At 31.3% G+C, this 19,287-nt stretch overlaps 1 protein-coding gene across 1 annotated transcript; it reads right to left on the bottom strand.

Moving 5' to 3' along the window:
- Positions 1–1,573: 1,573 nt before the first annotated feature.
- On the bottom strand, positions 1,574–18,914 carry TBC1D5 (TBC1 domain family member 5). Its single transcript, XM_088264660.1, has 14 exons — positions 18,793–18,914; positions 18,604–18,716; positions 16,127–16,273; positions 13,983–14,091; positions 12,263–12,379; positions 11,322–11,452; positions 10,408–10,458; positions 9,845–9,950; positions 9,634–9,767; positions 8,211–8,353; positions 7,098–7,308; positions 5,630–5,720; positions 5,272–5,430; positions 1,574–2,402 (listed from the first exon to the last, which is right to left on the bottom strand). Exons 1-14 carry the CDS (start codon positions 18,793–18,795, stop codon positions 2,085–2,087), a joined length of 1,833 nt encoding a protein of 610 aa, XP_088120786.1. The 5' UTR covers positions 18,796–18,914; the 3' UTR covers positions 1,574–2,084.
- Between the last annotated feature and the right edge of the window lie 373 nt (positions 18,915–19,287).

Below are 19,287 nucleotides of genomic sequence, written 5' to 3'. Positions count from 1 at the left end.
TTTAAACTTTAAAAACGTTCTCCTGAAAAATCGAGTTTTTTGATTTATGACGTTCTTGAAAGGAGTGAGCGACATTGCAAATGAGATCAATGTCAATATTTGACCTTAACCCAAACTTATTTTAGCTCTTAACGTTTCCTATACTGATGACAATATAAGGAAACGTCTAAGGGAAATTTTCATCTATAGTGGTTTGAGGTAAGGTTTCTATGGTCTATAACTTGACAGCTTAGACCCAATCTCAAACGAAGCATCTGTGTAACCCATGGGTTGTGAAACCTGTGATTTCTGATTGTTGAAAAAGGGGATTTCATTTACCATATCAAATTGTGGTCCGCATAACGTAGCGAGCGTGCCTCCATAGCCTGAGGAATGCACAGGTTTGGTATGGCTACTACAAAATATTAGTTAACTATAAAAAATAAGAGGAATGTTCAATAGTAAACTGCATTTATTAATTTATCTCCTATAATAAAATTTTAGCCATAAATATGGATATGATCAATGTTTTGGTTATTGCTATAATTATGTTTTTGTCCACACCAGAACCAAATTTGTTTTGTAATGCCATGCGTAAATGTACTCTACATTCACTGGTGTAACATATTGCTTACTCCTTTCAACAACGTCATATATCAAAAATTGACAATTTTCAGTTGTGCATGTTTTCGGAATGCCCAGAAAATGTACTATATCCCAGCAAAAGCGGAGTATTTTTAACTTGATATTTACATGCTACTGGGCAAAAAGTGTTGTTTTTGCATTTTGAAGAAAAGGTATTGTTTAATTATTTTTTTTAAATATTCTAAATATTTTTCAAATGGAGAAAAAACCTTCAGGTTTTACCTTAAAAGATCTGTTGCGCAGTAAAAAGTTCAATAGGTGCTTGATATTTATTTTTAATACATTTCATTATATTCTTAAATTTTAAAAACAATATCCTGAAAAATCAAGTTTTTTGATATGACGTTGTTGAAAGGAGTGAATGATATATACACTCAAGTAATTTAACAACCCCTTTATATAGAAATACATTAATCAATGTTGTGAAAATTCTTGAATAGAAATAAACTACTATTACTTTGATTAGAGCGATTGCATGCTGCAAGTTTATTACATTATCTAAATACATACAAGGCACAATGTATCATTTGGAAGATTTTTTTGCTAAAGATCTCATATACATAACATTGCTTTTGTGAACATCATTAAGTTATGGTATAAAACAAAAAAAGAAAGAAGAAAAAAATAATTATGTAGGGTGCTGTTCATGTTTGACTTATTTTTAATTTAGTAGAAATTTTACTGTGAAATGTAGTACCAACGTTCTATTTGTAAATCTTAATGGGTCTATGCTTTATTTTTTGGCCACATTTATTTGGACTATGAAATATTAGGTCTAACTTATATTAATTATTACTGAATACTTAAAAATAAGGTATAATTTTAAATATCACATAATTTGGAAAATGGTACAAGTATTTTTTATAATACATTTTATCACTTTACAGCGAGTAACACTCACCATTCTGCCCATAATCGAACAAATTACCATTTGATTTTTTTAAATATCTTTTATATTTTTTTTTTGTTAAATTTTAAAAAGATAAATATTCGTGTTTTTATTATTTGCACAAATTTTAAAATTTCATGCTATTTCTGTGAGCCTAAGCGGCTCATTTTTAGAAATAGGTATCAAATTGTGGTAGAGTGGGTTTGAACCGAGAAACTCTGACTTAAGAGTCCGCGACACTAATCACGGGACCACAACCCGACACTATCTATATTCCTTATGACAAGAAATGGTTTCATAAAGATATCTATAAAAACCTTCCCAGGGGATGAAACCCAGTACTTGTGTACAAGCATTTGCACGTATCCAAAATGTTATATACGCTTTATATTGATTGAAATAATCATCTTAAAAAATTTTGTATTTTATTTGGTAGATTTTAATTTTTTTATCTTATCTCAAGTAGGACTGTAGTCCTGTATGATAAATTGTTCTATATATGTATGGGAACATACTTCATTTTACTGTATTGATGATTTGAAAACTAGTTAACAATTGATTATTTTTCAAATCAGTCTTTACGTAACCCCAGGGGATCTGGGCTCGGAGCACCCATAACTTCGCTGGTGGAGTTGACAATATTGATAACTTTTAGAGGAACTTCCTTAGGATTGACGGGTGGGGGTGGTTGTTTCGCATTTGTCTTTTTGTTGATTCTGGTATTCTTCGCTGGCTCTAACTGCGCAGCTGATGACTGTGCGGGCTCATTTTTACCTATAGGTTTTCGACTTTGTTTAAATGTCTCTTGGGAGTTGCTAGCTTCATTTGCTTCCAAAGCGGGCTCAACATCTGGAGGCGTGTGGTATCTACTCTTCAACAGAGTGCACAACTGAAATAAGTTTTTAAAATATTATGAAATAGTTGAAATAAAAAATTACTTTGTATAACAGTTAAAATATCGAGAAATATTATTTATATATAAAATGAAGTAAGAAAAGGACATATCTTCCAAATTCAACTAGACAACAATATCTTTTTACAACACTTTGGATCAATGTGAAAATTTAACCTAAACTAAATAAACTTAAATTTAACCTAAACTAAATAAACTCTTGATTCTTCAAGAACCATAATCACCCGAAACTTTTTCAGTACGTTTATGGACACATGGATAACACATTCACAATAGTTATTCAGATAAATACACAGGTAAATAGGTAAAAAAAAATATTACAAATCTATCACCCTCAAGTGTTGAACAGCACAATGTTGTAGAACGGAGCATCTACATATTGAATATTAGAAGCTTGTTTCTCGAATATGCGAATTTTATCTAGATTCTTAAATGATTTAACCAACTAAAGATGGTAGATAATGGACTTGTAATATTCAACAATCCAATAAAATAGAGAATGGACAGACCTACATTTAAATGACAACATAAATACATATATGTACTTAATAATATTAATACTTTAAAAAAAAACATGGAGATACATAATAAACATACACAACAATTAAGGTTTGTAACGTCATTCATTGAAGATTGAAAACTTCAGTTTTTGACAATAAAACAAATATATAATTTGTCAAAAATATATTTATAATTATGTAAAATATATGTAACAAATTTACAAATATTTGTAATAGTTTTATTTCTTATACACTAGCAAGGGGTCAATTTTATTTTGGAAATGAGAAATAACATACATACTTCACTTTTTCCCTTTTTGTATATGAATAATTAATCATATTTTGGTGACTTCTCTGTTTTTTCCGCTTGTTTTGCTATTTGTTAGCCCAATTTTTTTTTGTACATAATTATGCTAAAAAGTATATGTAAATTCTATTTTTACGCGTTCTTCGATTGAAAATATGTATTGGGTAGGCCAAAAATATAAATAAATATATTCAAATATTTGTTTAGTTAAATAATTATAATTATTAATTTCTTTGTTTTAATTTAGTAAAATTAAACTTAAGAAGGCTTAATTTTTTCAACATGCACTGAATTTTGGATTGTTTTCCACTACTTTTGTGAATTTGTAAAAAAAAAATATCAAAATTTTGGCATCCAAATATACTAATTATATAGAGTGGTGGTCTTTTTTTAATTTATGCAAATTTCTCATTTTTTTATTAGATACATGCTTTTAAATTTTCTTTAGTTATTATTTCAATAAGTATTATATTTCATGATCAAAAAATCCACATGATAGCTTCATAATCAATTTAGAGCACCTTTTTTTACTTACTAAATAAGATTGTTATTAAACGATTATATATTATCACAACTAAATTATTTAGTAAAACCCCCTCTAGATCGCTACTCCAATGGATCCGAAAATGATTTAACTGACTTCTTTCCAAGTAATTTATTTACTATAGACTACCTTGAATTTTTATATGTATGTATCATCATATTGTTCTCTTTTCAATAATTATAATAGCTTTTGTGTGGTCCTTAAAATAATGTGTTAAGATAGAGAACTGCTAACCAATGTCAAGACGAAAAGGCACATACTTTGGCCATATATTTCGTGGAGAAAAATATGCCCTTCTACAGCTTTTTTAAAAAAAAGAGAAATATCTGTGTTTTTATTATTTACACAAATATGTATTTCAATTTAATACTATTTCTGTGAGCCTATGTGGCTCATTATTAGAAATAGGTATCAAATTATGGTAAAGTGGGTTCGAACCGAGAAACTCTGACTTAAGAGTCCGCGACACTAACCGCGGGACCACAACCCTTTTAGTAGAGGGCAGCAGTGCTTGGAAGGTAAAAGAACATCGTGGCTCAAAAAATTTCTACAGTGGTTTGGAATACCAGAACCAGCAACTCTTATCAGGCTGGCCCAGGATTGCGTGGAGTTTAAGAAGATGGTCGCCAACCTCTGATGGTTTAGAAGAAGATGTGGTTTATTACAGTGTTTTTAATGTAGAGAACATTACAATTATGCATTTTTGTGTTGAGAGATTGTTTGAATAACTGTAAATCTTTACGTATTTTTCTGATAATCCATCCTTTATTGCGTTTCAACCATACACCCAGTCTCAGAGGGCTCTACTATACATTGTTTTTATTATAATATGTAGTGATAAATTTTAAAAATGTGTTCTTGATTTTCTTTTAATAGGTATATTTGTGATGTAAAAAAGAGAATTTTATCTTACCCTATGAAATAAAGATCTCTATTAATTTAACCAAACACAAACTCAACTATTAAATTTTAAAATAGAAATGTTCCCTTTGTGACAGCTGATTTTTTTAAATCTAAAATCAAACACTTGTATTAGATCACTAATTGAGTTCTATTTCACACAATTAGAAATATTTCAAAATTAAAAAAAAAAACTGATAAAACATTAACTAATACATAATATCCTTTCCCAAAATTCCTCACCATTATTGTCTATGTTCCCATTAAAACAAGTCTCACTCCTTAACCCCCCCTTTAGTTACTAACCCACCTATCACTACCAATACCTGAATGATTTTTTGCTCATTAGTTTTTGTGATCACCTGTCGATAAAAACATTGGTAGTTTTCGAAATTAGTCATGTGAAATACAAGTCAATTAGTGGTCTAAACAAGTGTTTAATTTTAAATAATCGACATGTCATTCCACAAAGTTAATACCAAATCCATAAATAATATGATTTCTTATCTGTTTAGCTGACAGAATAAAAGCAATAAAAAAGGGTTAAAAATGAAATTGATTAAAAGTTTTAATTAGGGTTAAAAATAAACATACCTCCCGAATGCCTCCGAGTGCTTGTAGGGCGGAATGTGAGGGGGGCAAAGAGGAAGGGAGAGATCGTCTTATAGTTTCTTCGTACTGCTCTAACTTCAAGTTACACAGGGTCATTACACTGTGCGCATGGAATAATTCTTCACGTAGTACTTCAGGCTCCTGATAATTATATACAAATATATCAGTTATGGAAAAACGCGATAGCTAAGACTTTTATTTATAACTAGTTTGGATAAATATAAAAGGTTTTTAAATGTATAATTTTACACTTGTGAAGTAATGAAAATATTAAAAATCTATAAAATAAATGCAATTGAAAGCATTGAAAATGTTAAATGACAGCAGCTGTCTTACTTACTCGTAGCGTGTATCCGTCAACAATTCCCAAATCATCAGCGGTGCTAGCAACTTTAATATTGGGTATTAATTCTTTATTTTTTACAGCAGATCTAAAAAAATCACCATTTTTTATTTCTATATCATAAAAAATATATATTTTAGTATGTAAAATCTTACCTAGATGAAATAAGCTCACCTTAAATTCTGTAAAATGTATAAATTATATATGTATAATACTTTTATCTTGGTTCAGTTCTTGTGTATTTTGTAGTAAGTATGTTGTGTATAACATATTAATTTGTAACTTTGCGGTTGGTTCCAGCAAATAATAAATCAAAGCATAACTATCGACAATTAGTCAAGCATGAAGTGTTGCATTATAAGTGTAAAATGTTAATGTTTCGGTTGATCATGGTTACGTTTTTATATATTGCATATTACATATGAATTTAAGGTATGTTTGGAGTATATGTGATTGATAATGTATGTAAATATTTTTCATATTATTTTTTACATTTCAACATAGATGAAGAAGAATATGGAAATCTGAGCATTTACAGAGCATGAATTTTGGAAAACCCATAACTTTGTTAAAATTAAAAATTTACTGTCTATTTAAACATCATAAAAAAGTGTATTTTTTCGTGTTTATAAAACACATAAAACCGGCTACGAATACTTAACATTGACTCCCGTCAACACGTGTATGGACACGGAAGCCATGTTCGACTAATAATATTTGGACTTGAGCACAGATAGCATACTTCGTAATACAGGTGGACAGTGTAATACAGGTGGACAGTGTAATACAGGTGGACAGTGTAATACAGGTGGACAGTGTGATACAGGTGGACAGTGTGATACAGGTGGACAGTGTGATACAGGTGGACAGTGTAATACAGGTGGACAGTGTAATACATGTGGACAATATAATACAAGTAAACGGTGTCAATTTCGATCTCCGAAAACTGAAACTACCCCTGGACTAGGATTCCATAGGGAAGTTAATGCTTTAACTTCGTAGTGTAGATAACTTTAGCTTTACTTTTGGCTTTTATTTCTAATTTTAAAACTACTTGTGAACAAGTATTATCAGGAAATTAAGGTTTTTTTACTGAATACAAATAAAGTTTTTTATTTTTTATTTTTTTATTATTTTTTTTATTCGGGAATTGTACAGCTTACATATTAAAAAAAAGGTATAATAAACAATAGTTACATTAACAATAATAGACATTACATTACATTAACAAAAAATAGTTACGTTAAAAAAAAGCCAATTAAACAATTCCACATTTATGTTATAAAACTATTAAAAAACATTCAGAGATTAAAAAAGGGTATTATATAAAATAATAGATTTAACAGGAAGGAGAAGAAAGTTAAATTTATCTACACTACGTAGTTTATTCATTAACTTTTCATTATAATTCCAGCCCGGATCTGTATACATAATATTAGCTACTACACTAAACTACTTTAGTTACCTCGGTTTGGATTTGACTTTTGGTTTCCGCTTACTGGCCATAGACGTGGATTGCACATTTTCTGTAGGACAAGTGAATGGGCGTGAAAGCGGTTTCATGTATTGGTCGGGGTGCTTCAAGTACAGAGCGTGATCTATTATGTACTGGACATCAACGGTGGTTGGGTAGTGCATCAAATGTGTCAGGCAGACCATAGCATCCCTATTAAGTACTGAAAAGCAATCATGGATACAGTGAAAAGAAAATTAATTAACAATAATTTTCTTTTTTTTTTTTTCTTTTTTTTAAATTCTTTTGCATTATATGACATAAATTCAAATACAAAAAAATATTAATAAAATATAAATATAAATACAAAAAAAAATCCCACAAAGGCATGGCCTTATGTTGTGTGTAATAATTTAGTTTAATTTTGTGTACAACATAATTTAGTCATAGTAAAGGGTATAAGGGTATAGGTATTATAAGTAGAACTAGAATAATAGTGTTAATATAAAATACAAAAGATACTTGACTATCAGAAAACAAAAATCATAATTTTTTTAAATAAAATTAAAAACGTAAAAAAAGATGAAAAAGTAAAAAGTTAGCAAGCATGTTCTACAAGAAAAAGGAGCTCAAATCTGTCTCTTCAATAAATAATCTAATTAGGTTTCATTATGTACTACTACTATTACTACTACCATCAAGCTGTTTCCCTGCAGGGGTAGCCAGAGAGGATGGAATGCTAAACTCTTCTGTCCTGACATACACTCCTCACTTCCTTCACATCCATACATCTTGTCATGCATGCCCTCTGATTATTCAGACTTTTGACACCACCATATTTTAGGTTCTGATTGATCTGATTGTGCTAAGTCTTTTTCAGCTGTCTTCGTTCTGTTCTCCCCCTCACATTTGCCACATATACTTTCTTAGTCATTCTCTCATTATTCATTCACTACACATGTCCATGGCACCTTAAAGAACTCTTCTTAATATTTTCAACTATCCCTAGTTCAACCTTACATTGCTTTCTTATATCTTCGTTTTTAATTCTGTCATATAATGATTATGTATAATGTGTTAAACTCTATTAACATAAAATATTTTTAAAATTAAAAAAAAACTTACGCAGAGATCTTATAGCTATAAGCATTGCAACCATTGTGTATCCAGCAAGGGAGAAATCCTTCCCTACTGCAAATATTGCATCCCATAAAACCAGTAAATCATGAAGCGCAAATTCTCGTCCAAACAGAACTCTCAACCACCGGCTATTGAAAAAAAACAAAACTATGAATACTTTTCCTGTATTTTTATCTAAGTTATCATATTATACACATTGTTTTAAACACCTTTTTTGCACATATCAACTTCTCACGTCAGCATACCCACGGTACTCAATAACTGTCTGACCTGAAATTGCCAACATGGCAGTTTTTTTTAGATGGGAGTTGCATTTATTATTTATTTACTTTGCTTATTATGTACAAGGTTTATAGATCATTAAGTGGATTTTCGTTTCTTCTAACTTAAAAAAAATGCTTTATTTTGTGGGCCAATCAGGAGCTTCTTAGCATTTGCTCTTTGCTGGGAGGAAACTTTGTAAAACTCCTTAAGAGAAGCCGGATTGTTAACTGTCGTCAGCAGACCTTCTGTTCCGCTAGAAGAGGGTTCAGCATTTGTGTCCTAACATGGCAGTTTGATTTATAATATCTATTATCCACAAACTTGTTTATGTACTTCACATCCAACAATTATAACATACTGAGAGACATCTCCTGGGATATTCATGATATGCTAAGATATGACAATTTTTGCTAAAATAAACACTAAGAACCAGGCAAGTTTTTTTGCGAATACATATCTAATTCATTATTTCAGTAATGTTGAAAGTTTGATTTTAATACTATCACATGTGGATTGGATATTGAATCAAATAAAATATGTATTAATATGTGTCGGGTTGTGGTCCCGTGGTTAGTGTGGCGGACTCTTGAGTCAGAGTTTCTCGGTTCCAACCCACTTACTACAATTTGATACCTATTTCTAATAATGGGCCACTTAGACTCACAGAAATAGTATGAAATTTAAGTATTTTTCTAAATAGTAAAAACACTAATATCTTCTTACTCTTCTTCTACATCTTGTAGTAGGCCTTGTGGCCTGTTTTTAAGAGGGATTAGCCTCCTGCGATGTCGATTCCCAGCTATCGACCCATCTCTTTGGTGGTCTGCCCGGGAGTCATCTACCATTGGGGTTGGCCGTACAGTGCGATGTGGGGAAGTCTGGATGGTTCCATTCTCCTCACATGCGGATATCATTGTCTCTTTCGTTGCCTTCCCCACCTAACGACATCTTCGATCTCGCATATTTCCCTGATCCTGGCGTTTCTTATTCTATCTCGAAGACTCTTGCCTGATATGCTTCTTAGAGTCTTCATTTCTGTGGCAATGGTATCCGCTCTACTTTCGATTCCATACATCATGATAGGTCGGACACAAGTTCTGTAAATCACTAATATATATATATAAATATTTTGAAATATACTTACATTCCAAATAATGAAAGTGCAATATCACAATTTTGTAAGTGTTCCGCTAACTCTGGGTCTTGGGGAATAAGCAAACGGTCCCGAATCAATGCGAGATGTCGGACAACTTCATTTTCCGGTTTTCTACTGGGTGTCTAAAATGTAAAATAATTATATTTATTTTTTAAAAAAATACACACAAGATTAATTGTTCCAAGTTTGGTATACGTACACTGTTAGGTTTTGTTGAGCGTGGTGGAAGATGAGAGGTATCAGTAGGAATATCATTAAGTCGATAAAATGTCTCAATTCCATCCATAATGGTTTTAAACAGGGCACTACAAAAACATTGGGCATAAGAAGAGCAAAAAACATATATAAAATGAGTGTTATAAAGGTAAAAATTAAGATTTATTTGTAATGTATTTTTTTACGCCTCATTTTGTTAAAAAAAAAAGTATTATCTTATTACGATAAATAAATATTTTTTTAAATTAAAATAATACCATAGTATTATCAATGGAGCATAGTGAATGATTAAATTTGGGGAAATTATTAAATTAGAGTAATTTTTGATTTTTGACTTTTGACATTTTCAATTAAAAAAAAAAAGAAAGCATGTATAAGTTAAAATTACTTAAAAATAATAAAAATGTATTCGTTGAATATTTAAGTAGGTATTTTAAATATTTTGGCTTATACAATTCAACAATGTATTCATAGTGTCAATCAAATAAAATTGAAAACCCTCTCATTATAGAGAGAAAATAGAAAAAAATATTAATGACAACTTACTAACTATCGTGTTCAAGATAATCGGGATTCATTATTTCTGCTAGCTCCGGTCTGAAAATAAAAACTTATAAACAAATTGTCAAAATATAAATCTCATCAAAGAGGGTATAACATCACAATAGCAATATGAATTTAGAATATCACAGGAAAATGCATTTCTTTCATAAATGTTGATCTACATTTTTAAGTCTCATTTTATAAAAATTTGACTGTTTAATATCAAAACAATGTAATATTTTATGCAAAAAGCGCCATGTAATATTTTAAATAAATTATTCTCAATTATATTTCCGATACCTACATTGTGTAGCAGATATATTGTTTTCATATGAATAATATGAAAAATAATCTGCGTGAGAAACTTCTGAAGTGATTTTTCAAAAATAACATGTGTACTGATGGTATATTTTTTGTCCCATTATTTATTAAAAAAAAGTATAAAAAAAAATTAAAGATCATTATTGTTAATTAAATTCAATTATTAACTGGAGAAGAGTTAATGCTTCGACAAGGGTAACAACTCTCAGTAATGAGGAGTAAGACGGAGAAGAAAAGAAGAGATTATTAATTAACACATTGACTGCCACGGCAATTTTCAGAATTCCAGTCTAAAAATTATTTAAAAATATTCTTTTATATTTTCAATTAATTTATTAATAAATTTCCTGTACATGTAAGCCAGTGTTGATTATCGTTCTCTTCCCATCTATCCATATTAGCACTGATACACACCAAATTTTATTGTAGCTGCATGAATATGGCAAGTAAACACAGTACGAGATAACTCGTAGTCGGTGTCTTAGCATAGAATGCAATCTACAAGTTATCTCGTAGTTGCCAGTCAAAGTGTTAATTTAAAATGGGGTTTGGAAATATTGAAAGTACACAAACTGCCACTATTTTAAAAGTCTTACCCGAGTGGAGTATGTTCAGCAGCCCTGTGATCTGATTGCAGAACAAAAAGTAAAGGAGCCAAAATTTCATGCATGCCTTGGCGGTACAACAGTCTCGGGGTTTCTCGTGCAAAGCAGAACAATACATTCACCTGGAAACGAGAAAATACTAACCACATGTATATACAGTGAAACCTCTATGTATCGTTCCTCAAATAATAATTTTCCCGGATGTGTCGTTTACTTCTTCCACCCCGAATTAATTTCATACAAAAATAGATCGCATTAATCGTTCCTCGATCACCATTTTACCGCATTCATCGTTAGAATTACGCTGCATATTTGATATATTTTGGCTGTTTTTTTTTTACATTCTCCTCAATGTCGTTACATTCAATGACAATATTCCAACGTGTGGGATAGAAACTATCAAAAGCCTATGTGACGCAAGGTTGACGGATATAGCAGGAGAGGTCAATATTGATGAAGAGGAGCTGCTGCCTGTACCTCTATTTTCAGAAGCATGCACACTCTTTGAAAGATAGAAAACTTTCTTCTACGCACATTCAATGGCAAAAAAAAATATTTGCAAATATGAAAACATACTGTTGACTTACGGAAATAAAACAGTTAAAAAAAACAAATGTCGATCTCAGATTATATAAAATAAACAATAAACTTTAATCTTTTTTGGTTCTGTTCAACTTTGTATTTTTTAAAAATAAATACATTTGTTTACATCTAAACGTTGTATTCCTCTTAGAATTTAAACCTACCAATGGTTATTCAGATTGAGAGGACGGTATCTTCACTCGATAGCATCTCCTTGTTTATAAATTTTTTCATCCCGCTTTCATTGTTTTCCCGCATGTATAGTTAATTTCAATAGGTCCATTTAAAAACGATAGATAGAGGTTTCACTGTATGTATTTAAATAAAGCATTAAAAAAATTATTACAAACCATAGCCAATTGTATTTCTTCCTGTTTGAAGAATTCCACGCCTGGAAAACTTCTGACTACATCAAGGTTAATTAAAGATTGTAATTCCGCATCTTGAAAGTGCTGATTCCATACGCTCTGTAATAAAAACAGAAAAAATTTTGCAATTGGTAATGTATTTATTTACTTAATTTATATAAACTTTTACAATTATTCAACAGCAAACATTGTAGAAAAAAAAAACATAGTTAAACAAATGAGAAAGCACTCCTTCTTCTTCTTCTTCAAAACCCAATGGTGCATAGGGCACTGCATCATATAAATGCAGTGTTACCTTGATTGTTAACATGTGAAGAAAACGTTATCAGACCTTCGCTTCAGGTACCAGTCCAGGGTAATATTGAATTAATATTATAGTGAAAAAATCACTTATTTTTATTTGACCCCCCTCCCCCTAGGAATTGAACCTGGGACCGCCAGAATGGTAGCCGAGCATGCTGACCATTTCACTACGCAGGCGGACAAAAAAGCACACCAGTTGAAAATAACATAAGGTATATTCAAATGCTTATAAAACGTAATTTTTAAAATGGGTTTATACGTAAAGTACGTAAAGTGGGTTTATACGTAATGACGGCTCCTACATAAAGTACTCTATCTGCAAATCTGTTACTTTACAGGAGAGAGCTTAGAAGATTTTTTCAACGTATTTTCTTTATTAATTAACGGTTTTATCTGAAATTTTAAACTAGCATTATATATTCAAAAACACAATAAAATAATGTATTCAATCGTTTTAAAATTTTATGCTTTGTCAAAATTAAGTAGTTAGCGTTTTAGGAGTTCAGTTCATTTCGAAAATTCGATGTAGATAGCGTCTTATACGCCTGAAACCTAGGCGCATTTTATTTGAAAAAAAATTTTGTTTGTTTATATTTGTAGATAACAGTCAGTTGATAACATACACCAAATATCTCAAAATTGACAAAAATGTATTTAGAGCACTTTACGTAGGGCACTTCGATATGACTTAACCTTGCAGTCAGATTTAGTCAATAAGGCAGATTTATGACGATAAGGAGTTGGCACAAAAATTTGCAACCATGCGATAAATATTACAAAGATTGTGTAATCTTGGTAATTTTGAATATTTGTGATAGTTAGCATATTAAAAATATAAGTGTAGCTTATGTTTTTAAATGACACTAATGTTTTGTGGGTTATTAGGCCAAATGCATTACCGATGCCACAGACCATATTGCAAGATTCATAATTCGGTCTGATGTGGTTTTTAAAAACCACTATCTACTTTATTATCAATTTGACTCTTATTTAAATTTGTTATATCACTCACTCCTTTCAACAATGTCATATATCAAAAAACTTGATTTTTCAGGAGATTGTTTTTTAAGTTTAAAAATATACTAAAATGTATTAAAAATAAATATCAAGCCACTTATTGAACTTTTTACTGTGCAACAGATCTTTTTAGGTAAAACCTGAATGTTATTTTTCCATTTGAAAAATATTTTGTATAATTAAACAATACCTTTTCTTCAAAATGCAAAAACAACACTTTCTGCCCTATAGCGGGTTAGTATTAAGTTAAAAATATAATGCTTTTTCTGGGATATAGTACATTTTATGGGCATTCCGAACACACGCACAACTGAAAATTGACAATTTTTGATAAATGATGTTGTTGAACGGAGTGAGCCATATATTATGGAAAGGTGTATACCTCGTCTTTTTGTGAGAGTGGATTATCATCATCTGGGTGAACACAACTTCTCGGGTCACATGATAGTTTCTGTTTAATCTCTGTATATATCTTCCTATTCAGTCTTAATCTAAAAAGAAAAAAAAGTCAAAATCTTTTCTATACTGCCTTCGATCCGCTAGTGTGTACTAATGGTTGTTTAGCAGAGGCACGCAAAGAGATGATATTACATCTACTACCATCACACCATTTCTCTGCAGAAATAGACAGAGAGCATGGAACGCTACATTTTTGCATCATTTAATGCTGCATTTTTAAAGCATCTTCTTCAAACCCTCATTCGCACCCGATGGTGCATAGGGCTCTGCATCATATAAACGCAGTGTTATCTTGATCATTAAAACATGAAGGAAAGGTAATCAGCCCTCCGCTTCAAGTACCAGTCCAGGGTGATATTAAATAAATATGAGAGTGAAAATAACCTATATTTATTTTGTCCAGGGTAATATTGAATAAATATTAGAGTGAAAAAATCACTTATATTTATTTAATCCCCCCCCCCCCCCCGGGAATCGAACCCGAGACCTCCAGTATGGAAGCCGAGCGTGCTGACCATTACACTACTTTAGATTTAAAGCGTAAATCATCACATATGTATTACAGTATACCATGATTATCATTAGAGATGTCACTGTTTCTATAATGCTTTGTCAAAAACATTAGCATTGGCTATTAAAACTAGCAAGAATGTCGTAAGAGAAAAAAATATACATACATGACCAGTGTCGCAAGCACGGAAACGTAAAACATGTAATAACGGTTGTTTAAACGGCAGTTTAAAGGTTAGGAATTTGAAATAGAGAAAATCATTACATCGATATGAAAGCATCATATTTCACAAAAAACACTACTACCTACTCCAAAACTTAAACCTTCTGATGTAAGGTTTTGCTTTACCAATTAAACTATGCAGTCTGTTATCTTCAAAGTGAGATTAACCATTCCACATTGATTAATCAAGAGCCTGTATCTTTAATTGTGTGGGGTAAGGTGTTAGCAAAAAGCAAGATAGTAGAATACAGTAATACCCCACTTAGCGCAGGTAATCTTTGCTGGTAAAATGGCGCGCTAAATGAATCAGCATTAAGTGAGGCTTACTTTCCACACGCATGAATGAAAAGGTAAAGCAAAATGACACACTTCCTTGCACTAATGTCTGACATTTTTGTACGCAGAGTTCAATTATCGCAGTTTTATATAGAACATATTTTATATAAATGTACAAAAACTAATGCGTTTCAAATGACAAAACAGTATTGTAGTCAGTACTTATGACTAAATAAATACAGTGGAACCTTTCATAACGAGCGACATTTCGCAGGACGAGTTACAGAGACAGGGTAATTCCCTTTTTTACAACATTCACTTGTGAGCCGGGACTTCCACGCCAGTCAAAACAAAAAATGTTTCGCTTAACGAGTAAGATTCTGGAACGAATTATGCTCGTTATGAGAGGTTCCGCTGTAATAGGAAGTCCCCGAGTAAAAGATTGCATCTTTCGGTTCCTTAGTGAATCACTGAATAGAACTATTAAAACAACATTATAGTGAAACAAAGTAAATAGGGGTGGCGTTAAGCGGGGTATTATTGTACTCTAGTACAGGGGTTCCCAAAGTGTGCGCCACAGCGCCCTGGTGCGCCGTGAGTCGATCCTCTCATTATCCGAAACCACCAATATTCTCTTTTTTGTTGTTCTCTGTTTCAATTCTGAATTTTTATAAATATGATATAACTCAATTTCATATTGTGGAAGATTTAATTTTTGTGCCTATCTACCCAGCTACTATTATTGTAGGTACCTGTTTCTTTCTACTATAATATATACAGGGATTTTTCATTTAGTAATTCCTTTCTTTAAATTTTAATGAAACAAAGTATGTGTAAGATATTACTAATTTTTTTTTTCAGTTGAAAAGCCCATCAATGGCAATATGTATGACATATAACATCGTTCAAATGTCCGCTGCGGCTTTTATGGGTGGCGCTCTACTATATCTATTCCAAATAGCTTACTAAAGTGGGGCGCTATGGCAAATTACTAAACGTATAAGGGCGCCGCGGGCTGAAAAAGATTGCGAGCCCCTGCTCTAGTATATATAACTTACGTATCCAGCCATTTGTCTGATTGTGGTGGTAAGATTTCAAGGAGGACAGCCCAGGACAGGCTGCGTAGTCGAGAACGCCTGAGTCCTCCGGTTAGAGCAAAACGCCTCACCTCCTCCAGTCCAGATGACAAATGACGCCATTCGGTTCTAGAATTTTTTTTTTTTTTTTAAATAACTACAAATAGTCCCTTTAGAAATTATAAAATACATAAGGCACAAACACTCTAAAAAAGAAACTTAACAAACACTACAAACATAAACAGACTATACAATAGAAAACTAAATAAGGTAACTCCCTCGCGCCGCATAAAAATATATCGCTCATTCCTTTTAACAACGTCACATATCAAAAATTGTCAATTTTTAGTTGTGCATGATTTCGGAATGCCCAGAAAATGTACTATATCCCAGCAAAAGCGGCATATTTTAAACTTTATTTATTTATTTACCCGATACAGGGCAGAAAGTGTTGTTTTTGCATTTTGAGGAAAAGGTTTTGTTTAAATATTTTTTTAAATATACTAAATATTTTTCAAATGGAGAAAAAACATTCAGGTTTTACCTAAAAAGATCTGATGCACAGTAAAAAGTTCAATAAGTGGCTTGATATTTATTTTTAATACATTTCATTATATTTTTAAACATTAAAAACGATCTCCTGAAAAATCATGTTTTTTTTTATATTTAACGTTGTTGAAAGGAGTGAGCGATATGTTCCCCAGTAATATTTTTTTTAAATGTAAAACATTATACTATCAACAGCAAAAAAAAACAAAAATGTCTCTCCCCAAGCACAAGAGCTCAGACTCTTTTTTGGAGAGGCTCAGCGCAACTAAAATTATAAGAGTGTATTAAGTAGAAATGTATAGAAATTGTATTAAATTGTATAAAAAATATAACTTTAATAAATAAATAAAAAAATATATAAATAAAAAAAATAACACATGTTTCAGTACATATTATTATATTTTAACCCAAATTTTATCAAAATATTTTGAATATTAAACATAAATGAAGAAGTTTGTAATAATATCTATTCATGATATATGCCGAACCATCTTATCTAATCAAATTAGTACATATTTACAAATAGCGAGTTGGAAGTTCAAGTTTATTTTGATGACCATAATATGCCAGATCAGCGGACTTGCTACTTTTCAGAGTAAATATTAGTCATAACCAGAACAAAGATTTAATCGAACAATGGAGTGCATGGAAGAATAAATAATGCACTAAAATAAAATAAAATGGAATTTCAATGAATAGAAATAATATTTACAACTTTTGAGTGTGTCCAAATACTTGTTCACAAATATGGATTATCTCCAATTCTAGGAGTTATTTTCATTTTTTGAAATCTCATCAAAGATGAAGAAGAATATGGAAATCTGGGTATTTACGGGGCTGACGACTGTCATAGCTTGGTTTAAGTGATAACTTTACCTACGGGTGACATTCACCAATTCTACCCATCATTGACAACCACAACTGCTCAAATTCTTGGAAGTTCTATATATATGAACCGATTTCGAAACGTTGTTCTTGAATCACTAGAACTTCACTAGAGACATCTATTGGTATGTTTTAATAACAAAACAAATATTTTAGGGGACATTTACACATTGAACATTAAGAAGAAATAATATGTTATTTGCAACATTTTGGGTGTGTCTAAATCATTGTTCACAAATCTGGATTTATTCACTAAGGAGTTATTTTTACATTTTGACATCTCAACATAGATGGATAGATAGGTGAAGAATATAAAGTCTGGGTAAATACAGGGCTTACAACCTGGCTTACAACCAGGGCTGGTTTAAGTGATTACTATTTACTTTAACTAACCGAAAAATTGATTCCTTGATCAATGATCCTTTGTGTCGGGTTGTGGTCCCGTGGTTAGTGTCGCGGACTCTTAATTTGACCCACAATTTGATACCTATTTCTAATAACTAGCCGCTTAGGCTCACAGAAATAGTATGAAATTGAAATATTTGTGTAAATAATAAAAACAAAAATATTTCTCATTTTACAAAAAAATATATATATTATGAAGTTTCAACCACACTTGTGTATCAACTTTTTTATGTTTTACGCCGTAGGACGCCGTTTTGGATCAATGTGGTGTCATGTCAACTACAGGAAGGCAGGGTGATCAGTCCTGCATCAATAAATGTATGGTGGAATTCAGGTGACTTATGTTAAGCTCAGGGTGAAAGACATAATTGCTATGTGGGAAAGGAAATGAAGGAAGATGAGAAGGTAGAAAAAATAAAAATAGCAGTAATAACTAGGGCACTAGCTAGCTAGGGTTGTATACTTGTAGTCATACTAGAGTGCTTAAGTTGTACGCTAATTTCTACGAGTCCATTAGGGAAGGAGAGGACTACCTACCAACAATTATGAAGAACTTTCGCACTAAGCCTATTTTTTTGGAAAATGAGAGGTATTAAATTAGAAAAACAGTTATTTCTTACTCGTATTTCCTGAGTCTAATGCTGCTGTCAGTCAAATTCAGAGACGGATCGCTAATTTTTGATGAAGACTCAGTGCTACTGTCATCGCCAGCTGATTCGGCGATCTCATCGACCTGTCAAAATAAATGTACATTGTAAAAATATTTAAATGGAATATAATAATACACGTGTTTTTATATTTTTCAATACCATTTTTACTATTAAAAATTATGTTTTCTATTTTGACAAGTTAATTACAAAAGTGCTGAGTAAAAAAAATCGGCAGCAGCGCAAAAGTTAAGAGCAAAAATGTCACAAATCTGAAATCTGACATCTAATCAGTTTTACCAACATAGACCCAAGAAAAGTAAGCGAGCTAGCAATGCCAGTTTTTGGTAGGCATTTTCTGCTTTCGGATTTTTTATTCCGAATTAAGAATCAAAAGTTAGAAATTATCACACACGAAGTATGTAAGTATTTAGGTATGTACAAAAATATAATCTTTGCTCGAGAGTATATTCAACATACTTTATAAATAAAAGTATATATACTTGCTTATTCCGAATAAACGGAAAAATTCCGAATATATTATCTCCAAACATACTGTAATACTGGTATTCGGTAAATGCATTTAAAATTGAAAAATAAACTTATTATTATTTTCAGTATATTGAATCCAGTATTCCTCTAAAAAGAGAAAATTCT

The sequence above is a fragment of the Brachycentrus maculatus genome, unplaced genomic scaffold (genome assembly GCF_059751285.1).
Source record: "Brachycentrus maculatus isolate JH-2025_06_01 unplaced genomic scaffold, ASM5975128v1 h1tg000235l, whole genome shotgun sequence".
NCBI lineage: Eukaryota > Metazoa > Arthropoda > Insecta > Trichoptera > Brachycentridae > Brachycentrus > Brachycentrus maculatus.
Note: the sequence above shows the minus strand (reverse complement) of the source record. Positions and strands in the feature narration are given on the sequence as shown.

Excerpts from the sequence above, each read along its gene's own strand:
- TBC1D5 (XM_088264660.1), bottom strand. Across the intron at positions 9,951-10,407 it reads TATCTTGAACACGATAGTTA|TGCCCTGTTTAAAACCATTA; the intron begins GTAAGTTGTCAT and ends ATGTTTTTGTAG. Across the intron at positions 9,768-9,844 it reads GCTCAACAAAACCTAACAGT|ACACCCAGTAGAAAACCGGA; the intron begins GTACGTATACCA and ends TTTACATTTTAG.